At 48.8% G+C, this 23410-nt stretch overlaps 2 protein-coding genes across 2 annotated transcripts; one reads left to right on the forward strand and one right to left on the reverse strand.

Moving 5' to 3' along the window:
* The first annotated feature begins 529 nt into the window (after nt 1–529).
* Nucleotides 530–19494, forward strand: LOC128405934 (glycoprotein-N-acetylgalactosamine 3-beta-galactosyltransferase 1-A-like). The gene is made up of 4 exons (XM_053372978.1): nt 530–708; nt 8470–8733; nt 11967–12631; nt 18077–19494. The coding sequence occupies exons 2-4, from the start codon at nt 8529–8531 to the stop codon at nt 18296–18298; spliced, it is 1092 nt and encodes a 363-aa protein (XP_053228953.1). The 5' UTR covers nt 530–708; nt 8470–8528; the 3' UTR covers nt 18299–19494.
* On the reverse strand, nt 5912–8412 carry LOC128409650 (uncharacterized). The gene is made up of 2 exons (XM_053380215.1): nt 8368–8412; nt 5912–6604 (listed from the first exon to the last, which is right to left on the reverse strand). Exons 1-2 carry the CDS (start codon nt 8410–8412, stop codon nt 5912–5914), a joined length of 738 nt encoding a protein of 245 aa, XP_053236190.1.
* Nucleotides 19495–23410: the final 3916 nt, after the last annotated feature.

Consider the following 23410-nt stretch of genomic DNA (forward strand, 5'->3'; position numbering starts at 1 on the left):
GAAGATCAAACCTCTCCATTCTGAAGGAAATCAGCCCTGAGTGCTCCCTGGAAGGACAGATCCTGAAGCTGAGACTCCAATACTTTGGCCACCTCATGAGAAGAGAAGACTCCCTGGAAAAGACCCTGATGTTGGGAAAGATGGAGGGCACAAGGAGAAGGGGATGACAGAGGGCGAGATGGTGGGACAGTGTTCTCGAAGCTACCAGCATGACTTTGACCAAACTGCGAGAGGCAGGGGAAGACAGGAGTGCCTGGCGTGCTCTGGTCCAGGGGGTCACGAAGAGTCGGACACGACTAAACGACTAAACAACAACAAAGCTACAGGCGCAAAGATCGAGGGGCCTTGCATCCATGCGGGCTTGCAATCCCCAAACCAGCCCCTCGCCCACCCCCACCCCCCAGTCAGCGCGTCATCTCCAGACAAGCGGGCAAAGCAGCCGTAGCCCCGCCCCCTGCCCTCCCCTGCCCGGGCTCGGCCGCTTCCCCGTCTGCATGCTTTTTTGGGAGGAGCAAGCGCACCAATCGGGAGAGGAGTTGCGACCTCTCAGCCAATGGGCGAACCCGGAGGCCGGCTCGGGTAGCCCAGGGCAGAAGCGCCGTGGCTCCTCGATGACCGCGCAGAGGCATCGTGAAGAAGAGCGTAGCCGGAGTTGCTGGCTGATTTCCACCCTCTCCTAATCGGTGCATCTGGGGGGTGCAAAAAAAGGTAACGCCGAGCAATTTCCTGCATGCTCCAGGGTTTCCCACGCCGCCCATCTCAGCATCCTAATTCATCCCCCGCCCCCCTTAACCTTGTAGCTCCCAATCGGAGATGCTCAGAGGTGCAGCAAACCCTCTTGCAGCACCCTATTCCTCTTCGTGCCTCCGCATTTCGTATTTCCAGTCCCCATAGCCTTCCCAATCGGCTCCCGTCACTCCCCTCTTACCTCCTGTAATCCCTCTGGAGGAGCCTAGCTCAGCGTCGGGGAGCGCCGACTGCCAGGCATGCAGATGGTCTCAGGTTAGACCCCCGGCTTCGCCAGGGCAGGGAATGCCGCCCCCATCTCCTAAAGCAAAAAATACCCCGGAGAGGCGCTGCGGGTCAGTGTCGGCAGTGGTGAGCTGGGTGGATCAAGGGTGCAAGGCTTGTGTGTCTGTTGCAAGGCTGCATCCTATGCACACATAGAAGTAAGTCCCATTGATCTCAAGGGTGCAGACTTCGGAGGAGGCATGCCTTCAGCTGCACTGTAACTCTCCCTCCCCCTTTTCCATGCTCATTGTTGCTTAGGTGGGGGAGAAAGAAGCTCCACCGCTCTATCTCCCTCCCTCCCAGATACCTGCTTTTGAGGGGGGGGGCGTGAGAATCAAAATTAGTTCTGTCTCTGCAACCCTTGTTCCTTCTTCACAGTTGCTTCTGGTCCTAGCAAGAGGGACGGTGGCCAGAAAACAGTGTATGTTAGTCCCTTTAATTCTAGAGAGCTGTTTTTTTTCCTAGATCCCCGGATTACTAAGAGATCTCTTTTGATCACAGCTACTTGCCACACCTGTAGTGTGTAGCACAAGCTCCCTGAGTAAGCCTATCCGCTGCCAATAGCTGCTTATTCCTTGCACTGGCCCTGTAAAACTATGAAGTGGGGTTAAATGTGCTGCTTTGGGGCATCTGATCCTGGGCCCTGCGATATGCAAGGACAGGGTGTGTCTGGTTCCACTGACCCCTGGAAGCTATTGGGGAGCAACCTTTGCTATGTGCTCATTGGCTTTCCACAGTGAATGCAAGGAACTTGGCTTAGTTATTTACCTTTCAACCCATAAAAGAACTTCTCTAAGTCATGCATAAGAAGTTAAATGAAAACTATTTTAACATAACAGTGATGCAATGAAAGCATAAAGCAATGTTGAATGCACAATGCAGCAAGTCCTTTTACACACTGGAAGAGCCAAAGGCAACCTTGAATTGGCCTTTCTAGTCCCAGTGTGGATGTGCTAGAATGCTGAACTGGGCACCCAGATGGGTTTAACATTGGTTGTATACCAGTTTGCCACACACAACGTACACAGCAGTCTACTGTGGAGCTGCTGTCCCAGGGCCTGCTTGTCTTCAGTGGTTGAGCCTCTGGGTTGCAAGCAGAAGGTCTCAGGTTCAACCTCTGGCATCTCCAGGTAGGACTAGGAATGTCTTCCACCTGAAATCCCAGGAGCACAGCAGCGGTGAAAGGTTAAAGCCCAACAAGCTCTATTTGCTTTCAAAATGTTATTCATGCAATTGCTGTGTGCGTAAATAGAGCCAGGCCTGGTCACTCCAATGTTGGGAGACTTGTTGGAGCCAGTCTTTGTGGACTGGCCACTAATATAACCTGTGTCCTGTTGCCGGCAGGTTGACATGGGCTAGGTGGATGGTGATAAACTCGAAAGCCAATTCATGTTGGGCATTGAATCTGTCCTGACAACTGACTGAACTGTTATGTTTTGTGATTTGAAAGCGGTTTCAAGCACGTGTGTGTGTTTGTGTGTGCATGCGTGCGTATGTGTATAGACCTCAGCTGGGTAAAGGTGAAGGGACCCCTGACCATTAGGTCCAGTTGTGACTGACTCTGGGGTTGCGGCGCTCATTTCGCTTTATTGGCCAAGGGAGCCGGCGTACAGCTTCCAGGTCATGTGGCCAGCATGACTAAGCTGCTTCTGGCGAACCAGAGCAGCACACGGAAACGCCATTTACCTTCCCGCCGGAGCGGTACCTATTTATCTACTTGCACTTTGATGTGCTTTCGAATTGCTAGGTTGGCAGGAGCTGGGACTGAGCAACAGGAGCTCACCCCGTTGCGGGATTCGAACCACCGACCTTCTGATTGGCAAGTCCTAGGCTCTGTGGTTTAACCCACAGCGCCACCCACATCCCCTCAGCTAGGTTATCCTTTGTCAAATACCATGGAAATGGGAGTGGGCTGGTTAAGCAAAACTATTCTAGTCCATTCCTGGCCTGAGGTACTCATGAACCCACGTGAAGAGCTGGGCAGGGCTTTGGGAGGCATCCACAATTTCACCTTCCAAGAGTTGAGGTATCTTTCTGAGGTTTGTAGATATGAATTTCTGCAGGAATAAGAGCTGCCTCTGTAGTTCAGGCACCCACATGGGGCATGTTAGGTTGAAGGTCCTTGGGCTAGGCTGGGAAGCCTGTGGCTCTTCAGATATTGTGGGCCTCCAACTCCCATCAGTCTCATCCAACGTGCTTATTGGTTAGAGACAAAGGCAGTTGTAGTCCAGCAATATCTAGAAAGGGGCAGGAGTGAGGTCCTGCTTGAGGTTTTCCAAAGGTATCTGGGTGGCCACAGTAAAAACAGAATGCTGGACAAGATGACCCAGCAGGGCTCTTCTTAGGTTCTTAAATAAAGTATGTTTAGAATTGCAGCCTTCATCTGGACTGACGGTCCTTCAGCCATGAACATGGAATCCAATTTTTACTCTGTTCTTAAGCATGGATGCATTGAAAGAATGGAGAAAGAGAAAACAATCTGTCCTTTTATCCCCCTGATGGCTACTCTATAAGGTGGTAGAGATATGAAAGAGTGATTAGTCTGCATAAAGTGTCCTTTTAGTATGCAGAAGAGGGGGCTCCTCTCCATCCTCTGTCGCTTGGGCCTGGCTTTCCGTTGGGCTGAGAGATGTCCCTTCTGTTGCTATGGAAACCTCTCTCGGTGATGTGTTTTGGCAAACCACTGGCTCTCCGTAGAATTTCACTAGCTGGGGGCTGGGGAGAAGCAGTTTGGGGGTGTGGATAAAACCTAGATTGTTACTAAACATTCACACTCTCCTCCCTACCCCCAACAAGAGGGTGTTTGGGTCTGATCAGATGTTTCTCCCTTTCAGTTAGTGATGGTTTTGAGGAGAAGCTATTTCATGTGTAAGACAAGGGTAAAATGTGCGTGTGTGTGTGAGAGAGAAAGGTGTCAGATTATCTCCCCATTTCACTTCCGTATAACTGATTGTGTTCCCACTAAATACATTACTGGGCTTTCTGCCAAAAACACTGTACTGACCATGGGGGGAAATGGCCACTTGGCTTGATTCTTGCGTTGTCCACCTAGCAACCAACCTATAGGTCACCTTGGACAGCAGGGGAGAATAAATTCAGGCCACATCTGCACCAGACATTTAAAGCACTATTAGGGTAAAAAGGTAAAGGACCCCTGGACGGTAGAATCCAGTCAAAGGCAACTACAGGGTTGTAACGCTCATCTCGCTTTTCAGACCGAGGGAGCTGGCGTTTGTCCACAAACAGCTTTCCGGATCATGTGGCCAGCAGGACTAAACCGCTTCTGGCGCAATGGAACACTGTGATGGAAACCAGAGCTCACAGAAACGCCTTTTACCTTCCCGCCGCAGTGGTACCTATTTATCTACTTGCACTGGCGTGCTTTCGAAGTGCTAGGTTGGCAGAAGGCTGGGACAGAGCAATGGGAGCTCACCCTGTCACACTTTTATACCACTTGAACAATCACTGCTTCCCCCAAAGCATTCTGGGAAGTGTAGTTCATTAAGGGTGTGGAGAGTCGTGAAGAGGCCCTCCTTTCCCAAAGTTCCCTGGGAAGAGGGATTAAGCCACTCTGAGAATTGCAGCCCCAAGAGGCAGACTGGGGTCTTCGAACAACTCTCGGCAAAATTACCGTTCCCAGAATTCTCTGGAGGAAGCCATAAAGCAATATAACAGTGCTTCAAACGTCTGGTGGGGAAGAGGCCTCAGCTTCTAGACAGATGAGCCTGGGTCATGAAGACCTGTGGCCCTGTCTGCAGACAGAGACAAAATATTTCATGAGGCGTTCTCCCCACTAATAATAATACAGTGGTACCTCAGGTTACATACGCTTCAGGATACAGACCCAGAAATAGTGCTTCAGGTTAAGAACTTTGCTTCAGGATGAGAACAGAAATTGCGCTCTGGCGGTGCATCGGCAGCGGGGGCCCCCATTAGCTAAAGTGGTGCTTCAGGTTAAGAACAGTTTCAGGTTAAGAACGGACCTCCGGAACGAATTAAGTACGTAACCCAAGGTACATAAATTAAATAAATAAATAAAATAAATTCCTTGCTCGTATTGGCTCAGTTTCCTTCTAACTAGGGCACATTTCTTATGTAATGACATTGTAACGATTATAAGGTGATTGCTATTATTATTTATTAAATTTGTATACCACCCTATGCCTGCAGGTCTCAGGATGGTTCACAAGATAAAAATCGCAATATAAAAATGTAAAATATGTCATAAAATGATTTTTTTTTTTATTGTTCATATTATACTGAAACAATATTGCCCTGGAAACTGTTGGGTTTTAGGCCGATATGTCAGGGCATGGACATAGCCAGGGTTTATTTTATTGGAGGGGGCAGGCTTTATGTGGGGGGAGCAGAACCAAGTTATCTGCAACGCAATTGGTCCGTTAAGTATTTATATTTATTTACTTGATTTGGGGGGGGGGCAGCTGCCACCCTGCCCTCCCAGCTACGCTCATGTGCCAGGGTATAAAATAAATTTGGAAGTCTGACCCATTTTTTCACCCAGGGAAGCACGAAGGGAACATTTTCCCTCTGGTGTACTTGACCTCTGCCCAGTGCTTGTAACAAATCCCCCACCCCTTTCCTTGTTTCGTCTTCTCCCTCCTGCATTCCATTTTTTAATGAGAGCAGGAGGAGAAAAAGAAGAATCTGTCACATTTTGTCTCTTGAGGCTGCTTTCCTGAGTTGCTCTTCTCGGCCACCCCTTGCAAGCCTGCTACAAGGGGGGTTAATTGGGTTGTTGTTTTTAATTTTGATTATATATTTTGTGGTTTTACATTGTGAACTGCCCTGAGACCTCCGGGTATAGGGCGGTATATAAATTCTAATAATAATAATAATAATAATAATAATACTCCCTCAACTATACGTGGCACATAACAAACTAGGACAGCTGTGGTGGCTGATGGGAGTTGTAGTCCAAAATATCTGGGCCCAGCTGTGGTGGCTGATGGGAGTTGTAGTCCAAAATATCTGGGCCCAGCTGTGGTGGCCGATGGGAGTTGTAGTCCAAAATATCTGGGCCCAGCTGTGGTGGCCGATGGGAATTGTAGTCCAAAATATCTGGGCCCAGCTGTGGTGGCCGATGGGAGTTGTAGTCCAAAATATCTGGGCCCAGCTGTGGTGGCTGATGGGAATTGTAGTCCAAAATATCTGGGCCCAGCTGTGGTGGCCGATGGGAGTTGTAGTCCAAAATATCTGGGCCCAGCTGTGGTGGCCGATGGGAGTTGTAGTCCAAAATATCTGGGCCCAGCTGTGGTGGCCGATGGGAGTTGTAGTCCAAAATATCTGGGCCCAGCTGTGGTGGCCGATGGGAGCTGTAGTCCAAAATATCTGGGCCCAGCTGTGGTGGCCGATGGGAATTGTAGTCCAAAATATCTGGGCCCAGCTGTGGTGGCCGATGGGAGCTGTAGTCCAAAATATTTGGGCCCAGCTGTGGTGGCCGATGGGAGTTGTAGTCCAAAATATCTGGGCCCAGCTGTGGTGGCCGATGGGAGTTGTAGTCCAAAATATCTGGGCCCAGCTGTGGTGGCTGATGGGAGTTGTAGTCCAAAATATCTGGGCCCAGCTGTGGTGGCTGATGGGAGTTGTAGTCCAAAATATCTGGAGGGCCCCAGTTTGGCAGAAGCCACCCTGGAATCTAGCCTCCAGCCCTAATATTTATCCCCCAGCGTACAAGAGTTTTCCATGGTGCCGTCTGCCTTTTCTTGCCTTGAGGGCTGCCGCTTCTGCCAACTCTTTGGGCAATTAGTTCGTTAAGTCCTCTGGGGCCAAGGGATTAATTAGCAGTCACTTTGAACTGATTAATAATAGATGGAGCTGGGTTTGTAACCGCTGCCAGCAGCCAGCTACTAAGCAATTCATTAAAACAGCAACCCTTGGTGCAGTGCATCCTGCAGGCCTCCTGGAGTGGAGCGTGGAGCGTGGCTAAGCAAGTCAAAATAAAAGGGGAAAAGAACGAGGTGCATGTCGCATAGTGGTTACGTTAGAGTGTTGCACAAGGACCCGGGAGACCAGGGTTCGAATCCCCACTCAACCGTGAAGCTCTCTGGATGACCTTGGACATGTCACTGCCTCTCAGCCTGATCTACCTCACAGGCTTGTTGTGGGGATTAAATGAGGAGGGGGTAGAGAGAGAAGCACGTCTGCCACTTTGAGCTCCTTGGAGAACACAGGTGGCTATCAATGCAGGAAATTAAAATAAATCAATAGACGTGCTCTCTTAGGAACATAAAGGTAAAGGGGCCTCTGACCATTAGGTCCAGTCACAGACGACTGGGGTTGCGGCGCTCATCTCGCTTTATTGGCCGAGGGAGCCGGCGTACAGCTTCCAGGTCATGTGGCCAGCATGACTAAGCTGCTTCTGGCGAACTAGAGCAGCACACGGAAACGCCATTTACCTTCCTGCCAGAGTGGTACCTATTTATCTACTTGCACTTTGATGTGCTTTCAAACTGCTAGGTGGCAGGAGCTGGGACCGAGCAACGGGAGCACACCCCATCGCAGGGATTTGAACCGCCGACCTTCTGATTGGCAAGCTGTAGGCTCAGTGGTTTAACCCACAGCAGCCAAAGCAGTAGTCTAGCTCAGTACTGTTTACATTGACGGGCAGCGGCCAGGATGCCAGGTTGGCGGCTGGGGAAAGCAAAATGTCACTTAGAGAAGGATCTGAAATATTTTCCTTAAAGCCTGAATCAGTTAAATTCTGGATTGCTTTATGTGATGTTTTAATGTGCTGTAAACCACAGAGCCTAGGACTTGCCGATCAGAAGGTCGGCGGTTCGAATCCCCCCAACAGGGTGAGCTCCCGTTGTTCGGTCCCTGCTCCTGTTAACCTAGCAGCTCCCTCGGCCAATAAAGCAAGATGAGCGCCGCAACCCCTGAGTTGGCCACGACTGGACCTAATGGTCAGTGGTCCCTTTACCTTTACCTTTACCTTAAACTGCTTTGAGGTTTTTTTAAAAAATATATATAACAGTATAGGTATTATTATTATTATTATTATTATTATTATTTATTTTATTCCTGGAGGGGGTGGAACAGAGCTAGACAGCCCATTGTGGTGACTGCAGCCCAGGTTTAAGGTGCCATCGCTGCCAGCAGCTCTCTCTAGAATTTTTAGATTACAGTCTCTACCTGCCATACCTGAAGATATCAGGGATTGAACCTAAGACCCTCTGCACACCTGTTCTACAGCATTGCTAAAGCTAAGCTGATGTGGACCTGACCTTTCCCTTAGATAGGGAGGCCTCTGAGAGCACCATGTAACAGCAAAATCCAATAAATAAATAGTTTTCAGCCGATGTGGTTTCTATGAGGATCTGAGCCGCTAGACCAGACTTTATCTATTAACTCCTTGGCTGTCACTGGGAGCAGAGTGGCCATATCTATAGGCAAGGCCCCTCACTCTTATTCTTCTGTCTTCCCTTCCCTCCGCTACAGGCCACATGAAGCACTCTGCTCTTCCCGCCCTCCACCCCTGACACCGGCCACAGGTGGCCATGGGGTTCCTAGGCTCCAGGAGCTCCTTGTTGGCGTTCCACCTGGGCCTCATCGCTGGCTTTGTCAGCACCTTCTACCTCATGGGCAACCTGACGTGGGAAGGGCCCCCACGCCTTGGCTCCCAGCTGCCGCATGGCTACAAGGACCCGGAGTGGATTGTCGATAGATCAGCTCTCTTCAGCGTGGCACACGCGCACCAGGAAGGTAAGGGCTGGAGGGGTTGTTGTTGTTGTTTAGTCGTGTCTGACTCTTCATGACCCCCTGGAACAGAGCACGCCAGGCACTCCTGTCTTCCACTGCCTCCCGCAGTTTGGTCAAACTCATGCTGGTAGCTTCGAGAACACCGTCCAACCATCTCGTCCTCTGTTGTCCCCTTCTCCTTGTGCCCTCCATCTTTCCCAACATCAGGGTCTTTTCCAGGGAGTCTTCTCTTCTCATGAGGTGGCCAAAGTATTGGAGCCTCAGCTTCAGGATCTGTCCTTCCAGTGAGCACTCAGGGCTGATTTCCTTAAGAATGGATACATTTGATCTTCTTGCAGTCCATGGGACTCTGAATAGTCTCCTCCAGAACCATAATTCAAAAGCATCAATTCTTCAGCGATCAGCCTTCTTTATGGTCCAGCTCTCACTTCCATACATCACTACTGGGAAAACCATAGCTTTAACTATACGGACCTTTGTTGGCAAGGTGATGTCTCCTGGAGGGGAGAGGGAGGCAAGTGTTATAAGAGAAATACTGCTCCCTTTCCCTTATGGGGTATCTAAGAGCCCGTATAGAGTCCTTAAGTAGGTTCTCTATTGGTAGGAGAAAATAACAGAGGCCAACCAGAGAATATTGAGAACCAAAGCAGCTATTAAGCATGATCTTTATTAAACTGTTGCAACAGGGTCCCCCACGCAGGGAGGGAGGAGAGGAACCCAGAACTTTGTTGTGCAACCTCTTATACAGACTTTTTAAATTTCCTCCCCTGTAGCTCAAGACCATCCCCCAAAACATCATACATACATCACAGAAAGAGGTGGTCCTCAGCAGAAATTTGAGTGTGTTGCTTCTCTCCTGTCTGCCACGATACATGATAATGCCATATCTTGATTGCCTTTTTTGGGTAGCCTGGCCATTCCTTTGAGATGGTAAATACTTAGTTCCTGAAAGGTAAAGGGACCTCTGACCGTTAAGTCCAGTCGTGGACGACTCTGGGGTTGCAGCGCTCATCTCACTTTATTGGCCGAGGGAGCCGGCATACAGCTTCCGGGTCATGTGGCCAGCATGACTAAGCCACTTCTCGCAAAAGCAGAGCACGGAAATGCCGTTTACCTTCCCGCCGGAGCGGTACCTATTTATTTACTTGCACTTTGATGTGCTTTCGAACTGCTAGGTTGGCAGGAGCTGGGACCGAGCAATGGGAGCTCACCCCATCGCGGGGATTCGAACCGCCAAGCTTCTGATCGGTTTAGCCCACAGAGCCACCCGCATCCCTTTAGTTCCTGAAACTCTTACGCATATTGATAGTGTGCTCAGCTTAACAGATACTTGCCAGACTGTATTTACAGGGAGGTGTAAGCCCCTACAGTCCAAAGAGGATTGGAAAGCTTTTCTCATTTCCTTCCTCCTTGCAGATAAATATTTGAGGTAAATTTGAGAGAGTCAAACAAAATGGCTTCAGGATTGTTCTCCTGTACTATTTCAGGCACATGGTTTATATACTTATATTTATGTACTTATGTATGTGTTTGCCTTGTACATTTATGAACACACACACGTGTGTGTATATGGCCTTAGAATTCCTATAACAAAAGGGTGGAAGGAACCTCTGTTGGACTACCACTCCATTGGTCTCCAGTCACTGGCCACGTTGAATGGGGTTGATGGGAGCTGGGAATGCAACAATGTCAGGAAGGATGCAGGTTCCTTAGCGGTGCAACAGAGAAATCTAAATAGGGGCCTTTAGGTAGGAGCAGTGCTTTTTTTCTAAACAAAAATGTTTAGGGGTGCTCTCATTTTGACTCAAGAAAATCATTTTATAGTTCAAATTGGGAAAAATAAACACAGTAAATGGACAAAAGTACAAAGATTCACAAAACATTTAAGGGTATGCATACCCCTGCATACCCCCAGAAAAAAGCACTGGTTGGAAGTATGTCTTCCACTCTGTTTGGGGTTACCTTTGAAGGTGACTCAGAAACTACAACTAATTCAGAATGCGGCTGTATGGGAGTAGCCGCCGGGACCATATAACTGTTGGGATACTGCCAGGGAGACAAAGTCCATCTGAGCCCCCAAGCTCCTGCCGGACGATCCATCGATCTCCCATAGTCACGCAGTATCAGCAATAGCGACACGAAGCCTCAAGAATAGATAGCCACATTCTTGGACTGGTGCACACTCTATCAGCAGAATTCACACAGCAAAAGATGCACAGCAGGAGAGCATATTTACAGTTTATTCAGCGTTGGTCAGAACAAAGAAATCATGACTGCCTGCTCCGGCTGCTCAGGCAACGAGAAGAAAACGAAAGCAACTGACAACATAAACATCCTGTGAGCCAGGAAATACGCAGGCTGTGACACAAACATCCTGCTCCCTTTTAAGGTGGAACGGAAATATCCTAACAATAACACCGGTCTTGAGAGATCTGCATTGGCTCCCAGTACCTTTCTGAACAGAATTCAACGTGTTGGTTCTGACCTTTAAAGCCCTAAATGGCCTCGGTCCTGTATACCTGAAGGAGTGTCTCCGCTCCCATCGTTCAGCCCGGACACTGAGGTCCATCTTCGAGGGCCTCCTACCCATGATAACTGAGATCAGGTGTCCCAGTTCATCCCCTCCCCACTCCCCGTGGAAGCTGCCCCAGCCATTCTGTTGGCTGGGACTCACTCCCAGGGAGCCTGATCTTCTTCCCTTCAGAACAGAATGCAAACTATACAATAAACCAATAAAACAGTAGAAACTAATAATAATTAAAAAATGACAATTATACTAAAATTAAACTAATCCCCAGCCCCAACAGAGCAAAAACAAAACAAAAAACCAAAATTTCAAAAGCCACAGATTAAAAACCATTTAAAAGCATGTTCAACATTTGCCCCAACCCCCGAGTTTGTTCCAGTGAGTCTGAGCTCTTCAGGACTCACAGCAGGGCAATGTCCCTCTGGTCTCCCAGGAGTCTAAAGCAGAGCAGGGCAAGTCTGGGCCCCGCTTCCCAGGCCAGGTGGAAAGGGCCTTGCAAGGAGTGGCCAAACAGACAGATAAACAGGGAAGGTTCCTCTACTGTCTCCACTTTCAATTAACAATTTTGTGTTGGTATATGAAGCCCTGATGTTTTGTGAGTGGGAAGTCTATAAATACTTTAATAAATAAACAAAGTGCGTGGTACAAGCCCTATAACCGGAAGCGTCTATTGTGGAATATGCTAACTCTGTGGCCTCCTCTTTCTCAGGTGAGGAGAGCAGCGTGGCTGACGAACTGTATGACAAGGTGCGGATCCTGTGCTGGGTGATGACAGGCCCCAGTAACTTGGAGACGAAGGCTCGCCACGTCAAGGCCACCTGGTCGCGCCACTGCAACGTGGTCCTCTTCATGAGCTCTGTGCAGGATGCAAACTTCCCCACTGTCGGCCTGGGAACCAAGGAAGGCCGGGACCAGCTCTACTGGAAAACCATCCGGGCTTTCCAGTACGTGCATCAGCACCACTTGGAGCAGGCAGACTGGTTCCTCAAGGCCGACGATGACACCTTTGTGGTGGTGGATAACCTCCGGTGGCTGCTCTCCAACTACACCGCTGACAGGCCCATCTACTTTGGCAAGCGCTTCCGGCCCTTCGCCAAGCAAGGCTACATGAGCGGGGGAGCCGGCTACGTCCTCAGCAAAGAGGCCCTGCGGCGTTTTGTGGCTGGCTTTGAATCCAAGGTGTGCAGCCACACGACTTCAGTGGAGGACCTTGCCCTGGGCCAGTGCATGGAGAAGATGGGCGTGGAGGCTGGGGACTCGCGGGACACCGAGGGGAGAGAGACCTTCCATCCTTTCGTGCCGGAATCTCACCTGACGGAGAAGTTCTCGAAAAGCTTCTGGTACTGGAACTACTGCTATTACCCCATTGTGGAGGTAGGTGGCCGTATCCTGTTTTGGGAAGGGGCAGGGAAGGTAGAGTGGAAAGGAGAGATGCTGGGGTTGAACCTGGGACCAAGCCCTGTGCTCTGGGGCAGCGTATCAGGAAGGAAATCATCTTTCACAGCCCTGTCTCATAGTGCTGAACTGTCAGGAGCTGGAGTCAAGGAGTAGATCAGCAATCAGAGAAAAACACAGTGCTGTGCTGTCTAGGACTGATGAGAGTTGAAGTTAGACCTCTAAACAGGCAGCAGCTGCCTCTCAGCTTTAGTTTGTGTGCATGGATGAGAGTTTATCTACCTGAAAACAGCCTGAGCTCCTATTCATGTTAGCTCTGAGGTTAAGTCCCGTCCAACTTCATTGGGTTTTACCCCCAGGTAAGTGTGTGTATAGGGATGCGGGTGGTGCTGTGGGTTAAACCACAGAGCCTAGGACTTGCCGATCAGAAGGTCGGCGGTTCGAATCCCCACGACGGGGTGAGCTCCCGTTGCTCGGTCCCTGCTCCTGCCAACCTAGCAGTTCGAAAGCACGTCAAAGTGCAAGTAGATAAATAGGTACCACTCCAGCGGGAAGGTAAACGGCATTTCCGTGTGCTGCTCTGGTTCACCAGAAGCGGCTTAGTCATGCTGGCCACATGATCCGGAAGCTGTACACTGGCTCCCATGGCCAATAAAGCGAGATGAGCGCCGCAGCCCAAGTCGGTCACAGCTGGACCAAATGGTCAGGGGTCTCTTTACCTTTTTAAGTGTGTGTATGGCAATAGGCCAAAGTGAGCTATAATCAAGGCCCAACCTGCTCCTTCACGCATTGCAGCTGTCAGAGCTGATAACGTTTTAATAGGGCAATATTTGCTGCTCTCACCTACTCCTGGTATTTATTTAACCAGAACAACAAACATCCTCTTTGCTACATCAGTGCAGGACTTGCATTCAGTCCTGGTGCCTGTTGTCGTTGGTGGGGCATGGTAGTTCCTGGCAGGCAGCTGGCCTTACATTTCCCGAATCAGAAGTCTCCTCTGATAAATCCTGTGCATGCCATGGCTAGGAGAAGCACCTTCAACAGTAGGGACTTTGCTCTTTGGTTAGGGATCGTGTCTTTGCCTTTCGGTGGTGAAAGATTCTGGAGGTACGATCCCAGATTCATGTGGTTTTCTAACAGAGGCAAGAGGTCTGTGTGCTCCAGCCATTCCCAAAGCGTTTCCCTCCAGCTGTCAGTGATGTGTGGATTTTACCCAGTGAGTGATGCTCAAACCTGGTCTCATTCCTTTCCTAAGGCGTGTTTTTCCACCCTGAGCTTTCAGCAGTTGGAAGTTTCTCTGTGACGGCAGCAATTTGTGGCACCCCTGTGGATAAGGTGATAGAGTTAATAGCATTAGGCACTTTGCCCTGCTTTATGCAGGAGGATGTAGCAAGGGAAGGAGCAAAGAGGGTCTCCCCATCCCACCTTTGGTTTTCCTTTTTTTAAAAAATCTGAGTGGCATATATGAGGGGAGGCTCACAGGTACTTAGTCAGAAAAGGGGAATGTTCGGAATACGGAAGGTAAAGTTGCCCGAAATATGAGTGGCCTGAGAACTGAGAAGACCAAGGGGATTAAGTAATTAGGTTAACTTGTGTTTAGCTGTGAGATGCATGAAAGAGAGCCAATAGGATTGCTCTGCTTCAGGGAGACTTTTTTTTGCCTAGTGTGAATCTGGGCTGTTTGTTCTCTGGAAACTTCATTTATACTGGAAACCAGCACTGCTTCTTCACCAGTGGTGCTGGGGTAGGCAGGTTGCCCTCAGAGATGCTACCCTAGGGCTTCTGCTACCTGAGGTAGCTACCTCAGCCCACCTCATGGCAGACAGGCCCCAATACCAGGGATAAGGAACTGGATCTGACCAGTGGGCGGGGTCCTTACCTCCATGGCCCACTGTGGGCCAAGTTTTACAGTGGGTGTGGCCACTCACCTGCCAGTCACCTGACATCATTCTGTTTTTCTAGCCCAGGCTTCCTCAACCTCGGCCCTCCAGATGTTTGAGACTACAATTCCCATCATCCTTGACCACTGGTCCTGCTAGCTAGGGATCATGGGAGTTGTAGGCCAACAACATCTGGAGGGCTGAGGTTGAGGAAGCCTGTTCTAGCCTGTCTTTCACCATCTTCCATTTTTTATAGCCCAAATAGAAGGGGCGTGAAGTGGTTGCTCTGCTGAAACTAAGCAGACCTAGGACTGGCCAATAGCTGAATGGGAGAACACGTGGAAATTGAGCTCCATCATGGAAGAAAGTTGGAAGGACATAAATGCAACCCAGATATTGGTGGACTACAACTCCTGTGGCGTTTGTCTCCTAGGATGGGTCATAAGGAACGGGTTAAAATAGGTGTGATGTGATTGGCCAGTGAGAATGCAAGGGGGGAATAAAAGTTAGAGTGGGAGGTTTTGACAGTCAGTTGAGGTTTGGGAGTTGAGGTTTGGGAGTTGAAGAAGGAAGAGGGAGGTTTAGGTGTGGGTTGGTAGAGTTGTATTGTGAGAGAGTGAGAGGAATTGTTAGGTGGAGTCAGATCGATAGTTGGAATAATCAGTTTGGAGTTGTTAGGAACTAAGAATAAGAAACTGACAAGAGAAAAATTAACTGAAACCATAAGCTTGCTCCTGCATTTTAAAATAAACTTGCTTATTTGTTTATGTTAACAACTGACTGGACTCCGTGTGTCCTCGTGAGATACGGGGTGGTGGCAGCAGAAAAAGCAATCGCAGTGGCGGCACAGGGTCAATAGACCGTCAAACGTCCGGGGGCCCTGTGTGTGATCGCCACAACTCCCATCATCCCCAGACAGCATGGTCAGTGGTCAGGGAAGATGAGAGTTGCAGTCTAACAGCATCTGGAGGGCCACAGCTTCCCCAATCCTGATTTAATAAATGAATTAATTTTTTTTTAAATTCCCCAGTCCATTGCCAAACACACCCAGATTCTTTGGAGAGTTGCTGTCCAGTGCAGAATACCGTCTGCAAAATAAGCAAGTACCGTATTTTTCGCTCTATAGGACGCACTTTTCCCCCTCCAAAAATTGAGGGGAAATGTGTGTGCGTCCTATGGAGCAAATGCAGGCTCCTTGGCTTCAGCCATAGCAATGCTAAGCCTCTGAAGGGCAGAGGGAGCACTCCCTCCGTGCTCCAAAGGCTTCGCATTGCTTTCGCTGAAGCCTGGAGAGCGAGAGGTGTCAGTGCGCACCAACCCCTCTCGCTCTCCAGGCTTCAGGGATAGCCGTGCGCAGCCCCTCCAGCAGGGAGAGGCTGCACGTGGCTATGGCTTCTTTAGCCCCGCACAGCCTCTCCCGGCAAGGAGAGGTTGCGCGGGGCTAAAGAGGAAGCCAAAACAGCCTGTGGGATCCATCCTGCTGTCTGCCTTGGCTTGTGCCATAGCCGTGCGCAACCCCTCCGGCAGGGAGAGGTTGCGCGCAGCCTGTACGCTGCTCTTAGGGGCTGGGGGGGAAATAAGATTTTTTCCCCTTGATTTCCCCCCCTAAAAACTAGGTGCACCCTATGGTCCGGTGTGCCCTATGGAGCGAAAAATACGGTATGTACTTATTTATTTGAATAATTAGTTCAGCTTGCTAAATGTTGCAGAATCACAATTTTTACTTCTTTCTTAATGATGCAGAGTGCACACCCAGCCCTATTCTCATTGGATCGCCGGGGGTCGTGGATGATGGACTCAAATTCCCATTACCCCTGACGGTTGACCATGTTGGCTAAGGGTGATGGGAGCTAGAGCCCCACAGAATCTAGAGGGCCTCAGCTTCTCCATTCCTGACTTAGAGAATGCCTGGCATTTCTGATAAACATGCATTTCTGCATGTGGGGTTTTTATAAAGGAATGATTGGCACTGAACTTTGCATTGGCTGACCCTTTTAGGAGGCCATTTACCAGTTCCACCCATCCCCCAACCTCATGTTTCCTGAAGCTTATTATGCCCCTTTTCCTTAATCCAACTAAGGCTATTGCTTTAGTCTGTAATGGGATGAAGGTTTCCTGCGACATACATAGATGGTAGGAGTGGACAGCAAAACTAAAGGCTATGTCTGCTGAGATGGATGTAAGGGAAAGAGGAAGGAGCAGGCCATTGGAACACTAGACCTGTCTCAGCAGAAGGACTCTTGTCACCCCATGTCCTCGACCACACCTGACCTGCAAACCAGCCTGTGTGCTCGACCAACACGTGGGATGAACTTGGAGTCCTGATTCAGCACAGGGGGATTAACCCTTTACCCATTGTGTAATCAGTCCTCGGATAACAAAACTGCAGCTTAGAATCAAGGATGCGTAGTTTGATCGCAAAACCGGATTCTTGATCAATGTGCAGGTTGTTCCAGAGTTATTGCAGGGAGGATGAACTGGGCAAGCAGCAATCAGATTGGCAGCTTTGTTACATCTGTGGCTGTGTCACAAACCAATATTGTAGGCTGCCCTGATGGATAGGTAAGCAGGCAGGGTCCTCCATTGCACCACAAGTTTTCCAGTGAGAGCATCCTCAGATTTGTCTGCGGCTTCTGCTGTTCTCTGTGGTTGTCACTTCTGCTTCTTGTGGCATATGGAAAAAAGGGATGCGGGTGGTGCTGTGGTCTAAACCACTGAGCCTCTTGGACTTGCCGATCAGAAGGTTGGCGGTTTGAATCCCCGCAACAGGGTGAGCTCACGTTGCTCTGCCCCAGCTTCTACCAACCTAGCAGTTTGAAAGCACGCCAGTGCAAGTAGATAAATAGGTACCTCTGTGGCTGGAAGATAAATGGCATTTTTGTGCGCTCTGGCTTCCGTCACAGTGTTCTGTTGCACCAGAAGTGTTTTAGTCCTGCTGGCCACATGACCTGGAAAGCTGCCTGTGGACAAATGCCGGCTACCACAGCCTGAAAGCGAGATGAGCGCCACAACCCTATAGTTGCCTTTGACTGGACTTAACCATCCAGGGGTCCTTTAAAGGTAAAGGGACCCCTGACCATTAGGTCCAGTTGTGACCGACTCTGGGGTTGCAGCGCTCATCTCGCTTTATTGGCTGAGGGAGCTGGCATACAGCTTCCGGGTTATGTGGCCGGCATGACTAAGCCGCTTCTGGCGAACCAGAGCAGCGCACGGAAATGCCGTTTACCTCCCTGCCGGAGCAGTACCTATTTATCTACTTGCACTTTGACGTGCTTTTGAACTGCTAGGTTGGCAGGAGCAGGGACCGAGCAACGGGAGCTCACCCCGTCGTGGGGATTCGAACCACCAACCTTCTGATCGGCAAGTCCTAGGCTCTGTGGTTTAACCCACAGCGCCACCCGTGTCCCTTTTCCAGGGGTCCTTTACCTTTGCCTTTATGGAAAAAGGACAGCTGTTCAGCTAGCGAAGCAACAGTGAAGGGGATGGCTTTCCTTGCATGCTGTGTGGTCCACAGTTAACCCTGGTTTCCCTTTGCTCCTCCTAGGGTCCCCAGTGCTGCTCCGACTTGGCTGTCTCCTTTCACTACGTGAGCTCAGAGTTGATGTACACCTTGGAATACCTGTGCTACCACCTTCGCGCTTACGGCTACAGGTATCGCTACCACCCACCTTTGCCTGAGAATGCTGCTCATCTCCAGCCCCGCCCTCGGGGGGAAGCCCCAGAGAGGACCAATAGTACTACACTGCAGACCGAGAAGAAGGTGTAGGGGCGGATCCTTGGCACGTCACCCTTGAGCAGAGCAGCCCAGCCCAGCCATCCTTGGACAAGACCAGTGCCCCTGTTATGGGGCCATCTACGCAGGAAAAAGCAACAAGAGCTGAGCAGGCCACAAGCCGAGAGATTTATTTTAATCCCTAAAGGTGTGTGTGCATGCACACTTGCCACACAAGGGATCTTGCATATGGCAGAGGAGCCATTCTTATTTGTGTGCTGAGAAGCAAATGTCTGGCCTACTATGGCACCGCTTGGCCTATCCTATGCTCGCTCGTTTTCCTACTGCAAACTGGGGAGGCCCAAGCCTTCCATGTGCTGTGAAGCGGTTTCATGCTTAGTAAGTGCTCTTGATGCACTGGGGTGGGGAGACTGGTCCCTGGGTGGTGGGGAAGAAGAGGGGATAGAGGGGCTCTTGTGGGTCCTGGAAGGGAGAGCCGAACTCACAAGGGGGTGGTGCCTGCCGCCACCACAAGAATGAGGCACAACTGCATGGCCATAGACTGAGCAAGGAGAGCACCACAGCATAGGGCTTGGGTTTTACCACTGGAGAAAGAATAGTAAGGGTCCTGGCTGGTCAGTGGTTGGTGCCATTGTGGTAAGAGGGACTACAAGAGGGGGACGCACGGTCCGTTTGCACCCTTGCAAGCTGTGTTTGGGGTCTCGCAGTTGATATTATAGGATGAAGTGCTTGTATCTCCTGTGCCTGCAATTTCCCCCCATTATTAGGTTTCTTGATACCAGAGCCTAATAATTAGGCCGTCTGCCTTTAACGTCAACACGTTCCAAGTCGGGGTTCTTCACCCTTGGGTCCCCAGATGTTGCTGGACCATCAGTCCCAGCCAACATAGCCTTGTTGTTTAAGGGTAAGAGAAGGAGAAAATAGGAAGAACAGAGAGCGGGCAGGTAAGCAATTTAAAAAGGTAGGGGAATGTTTTTGGTTTTTTAAAGTGGCAGTTTGTGGCTTAAGGCAGGTCCCAAATCTGGAAAGGCTAAAGTCTGTGAGCCTGCAGTTGTTTCTCAACTGCACCTCCCATCATCCTTGACCATTGACCATGCTGGCTGGGGCAGATGGGAGTTGTGTTTCCGCAACATCAGGAAGGCAACAGCTTCACCACTCCTTGTATGAGACACCCTAACTGTGCATGGTCCTCAACATTCACATGAATGAAGATGCTGCTGTATAATGGCTGCAGCTTCCGGCGAGATATTGTGGAGCTCACAAGAGGTACCACCGCTGCTTCTCCCGGGGGCGGGGGGGGGGGGATGCACCTGCCCCCTTCCACTCACTGGAGAAGCAAGGAGAAGTGGCCTCAGCTTCTGAGTTCTGGTGAGATCTTGTGGACTTCCCACGAGATCTTGCCAGAAGCTGCAGCCATGCAACCTCAGTAAACGAGACTTCGGTGGAGGGACGTCAGCCGTGAGGTGGGTGGCACCTTCCCATTTTGCCTCGTTGTGGGTTGGTGGGTGAAACAGGACAGGAAGGACAGCCCTGGTTTGAAGGCAGAAGAACAAGCAAAAGGCAGGCAGTGTGATAAAGCCTGAAAGCGTTATTGCTCCTTGCTGTGTCACTGGATTTGAACGTTCTTGTGTATTTTGCCTGATGGGTTAGACTCTTAATCATTTGATGGTCCCAAGTGCCCCCTGGTGGCTATTACATGCCATTTTATAGTTACGGTAAGACTTTTTACCGAACCAATCTACCGTATTTTTCGCTCTGTAAGATGCACCAGACTGCAAGACCCACCTAGTTTTTGGAGGAGGAAAATAAGAAAAAAAAATATTCTGAATCTCAGAAGCCAGAACAGCCAAAGCACTTGTACAGTTCACAACGATCGGCCTCCATAAAACAGCATAGTTGGGTGAAAGAAACAGCTAAGCATCCTTTTTGTGGTCTGTTGCAAAAGCTTGGAGTAGGGGTAGCCCTGCAGATGTTGTTTGCCTTTATCTCAGATCATTCCCAGCCAGCATGGCCAGTGGTCAAGGATAATGGGACTTCCAGCATCTAGAAGGCAGCACATTGGGGATTCAGTGGTCACTGAATCCTGAACCTTAAGGGGTGAGCAGTTGCCAAGATATACTGTGCTCACTTGCTGATAAGAATTTTGCTGGCATGTTTGTTGACATCTGACTGTCCTCCTTCCAGACATTTTGTTTTGCTTGCTTTTTTGTCCAGAAGAGGGCAACAATGATGAGGAGCACAGCAGGAGACCAATTCCACGGTGGAAAGATTGAAGGAGCTGGTTGTGGTTTAATCTGGAGATAGAATGGTTAAGAGTCACAGCCATCTTCACATATTTGAAGGGCTGTTGCATGGAGTCTGTCAATGGCATGTTGCTCCAGAGGCTATTACTCAAACCATCGGGTTGGTATTACAAGGACACAGGCTAAAAATTAGGTCTTTCCCAACCGTCTGAGCTGTAAAAACAGCTGGCTTCCTAAAAAAGACAACCGAGAAGGATGTATGTTCTGAGTCTTAGTTTGACCTTCTGGGGAACCTCCGCTAACACTAGCTTGGAATTAGCACTGCCTGTGAGCCTGATGCTTTGCTCCAATACCTGCACATTTCCCAAGAATCTTACGAAATCATAAGCCAACAACATCTTCTCTTTCAAATGAACAAGTTGGTGGACTCTCCTTCATTAGGGTTCTTCTCCCCCCCCCTTTTCCCTTTTGTCATTTCATAGTACTGTTGGGTTCAATCTAGAGAAGAGTAAGTTGAAATGTATGGCAGTATTTCAGATAGTCCTCCTGACTGTCTTTTTAAAAAGAAATTAGAAGGAGCTGCCAGTTACCTATTCATACTGCTGGTGCACATCGAGTCTGACTGATGAGTTCTCCAGTATCACAGTCAAAGGCCCTTAGATGCTTTTAAAGCAGAGTTGTCAGGGACCCAAAAGGTATTTCTCTGGACTGCCCATTTATTAACCTGTTGCCTTCTATGGTACCCTTTGCCATTCACTTCAGTTGAGGGATTGTTCCACTATCATATACTTCTCCTTGTGCCTGCACAGCTGTTACTGCCATTGAAGTGAATGGTGACTTATTCACACACAGCTGTGTAACCAGAGCGTACACAGTGTCCTAAACTGGAATGTTCTCTTATTCCATAAATTATAATGATATTTTTTAGAAGAAAGACTCTGGGAGCTACGAAATGGTAATAACTGGTGATAACTGGAAGAATGCGTCCTGTTGCCAATTTCGTTGTTTTTCTTCGTAAATGAATGTTTAGATATTTACTGAAAATAATTTTGTTTAAATCTTTGGATCTCGGGGAGGTAGGTAGTTTTCACAAGAGACATGTTTTGAAGTTTTTCATTCGGTTTACAAATAAACCAAGTTGCAAGGACATTTAATTCTGTGATTCTGCTGATCTCTCAAGGAAATTGCTTAGCCAAGGCTGAAGATTGTGAGTTTTCAAAAACAGGTCGTGGGAGAACGCATTGTTTAAAGTTGAAAACCACAAAGGTTTTAAAATTTTTCTTACAGAAAACTTGCACCATCACTCGGAAGCCTTATGCCATTGCTCAGTGTAGACTCATGATGGGGAGCCTGTGGCCTTCTGCCTATTTTAGTCTCAAACTCCCATCAGTCCTTGCCAGCATGACCAATGGTCAGAGATGAGTGTTATAGTCTCTGCTGGGGTGGGCTCAGTTGCTCACCACCCAGAGTATATACAATACTTGGCTACCTCAGTATAAGCCAGCTTTTTATCTACATACGTGCCCTCTTGAAGGAAAAGCCCACCTTTTCCTGGTTATCTTGAAATATTGTGGCCTTTGATGTTACTGGTTTTCTTGTAAGCTGCTTTGATCTTAGGCAAAGGAAAAGCTGTGTATTAGGCTCGTGCATAGTTACTTGCCTGGTTGCGACAAGTAAAAAAATCATTTCTGGGTGACCAAGCAAGAAACTTTTAGAAAAGATGGCTTGGTGTTTTCAGTTTCACTTTAAGTTAATAATGCTTTCTAACATAGTTTTGTGTGGCTGCAGAGCTTTTCCCCCATACCTGTCCCCCCTGGCCATGAGGTTGCAGGGCAGGTTATAATTTATTTATTTTTTAAATACAATCAAATCAGTGATTAAAACAAATCAGTGAAGAAAATGTGGCTGTCAATTTTGGGGATTTACAATTCAAAACTTGCAAGCCTGCTAGGGTTGTAGTCAACTTAGTAGCTCTCTGTGTGAAGGGACCTGCTTCTGCTTGCACAACAAGACTCCACCTCCCATCCTCCTGTGCACCCCATAAATCTCTTCTGGGGGTTCAGCCAACTATCTGGGGCAGATTGGTGGTGGCAGAGGAGACAACGGAGTGGTGGCAGTGGGGAGAAAGACCAATTGCACAAAAGGAAGTAGTTCCACTTGTGCAGTTACTTATTTGTATACTCTGTCCCGATGAATATTTGCTGCCCTGGGCTCCTTCAGGAAGAAGGGTGGAAAATTTGCCGAGTTAATAATAATGTAATGCACTGCTGTCCTATACATCTGCTAGGAAGTAAGCCCGTTTTTAATTCAATAGGCCTTACTCCTAAGTAAGCATGTATACTAGGATTGCAGCCTTAAATGAAGTTAGAGCACAATCCAGTCAAAGTAAAGGAGGACTTGTATGTATGAAGGAAATTTTGTGTCTGAACTTAAATATCTGTCACTGAAATCAACAGAAGTTAAGAGTGCTTCAGTTGGGCTTCTGCTTCAATCTTTAAATGTGGAGAAATGAATATTACCATTGAGAGAGTGAAGGAAAGCTGCCGCCAATGTTACTGTGCTCTTACCTCTTTGTAAGGTAAGAAGAATTATCTTGATTCAAAAACACAAAGACTAAAATCCCCTTCCCCCCTTTTTAAAAGAAATTCTGGTCTTTTCTGCTTTTCTTGGAAATGTTTCCCCAGGGAAGATAAACATTGTGTAATAAAGATTACCTCAGGGTGAAAATTAATACACACGGAACAACTTCAACAAAGATTTTCTTTATTTGGAATAGGAAAAGCATTCTACCTTGAGTGCAAGGGTGGGGGGGAGCAGAAATTAAAGAAAGCAACTGGTATTGATGGTGATGGGGGTGATCAGGATAGATTATGGGGTGTGTGATGTTGTGGGCCTGACTGTG

Source organism: Podarcis raffonei, chromosome 2, assembly GCF_027172205.1.
Source record: "Podarcis raffonei isolate rPodRaf1 chromosome 2, rPodRaf1.pri, whole genome shotgun sequence".
Taxonomy (NCBI): domain Eukaryota; kingdom Metazoa; phylum Chordata; class Lepidosauria; order Squamata; family Lacertidae; genus Podarcis; species Podarcis raffonei.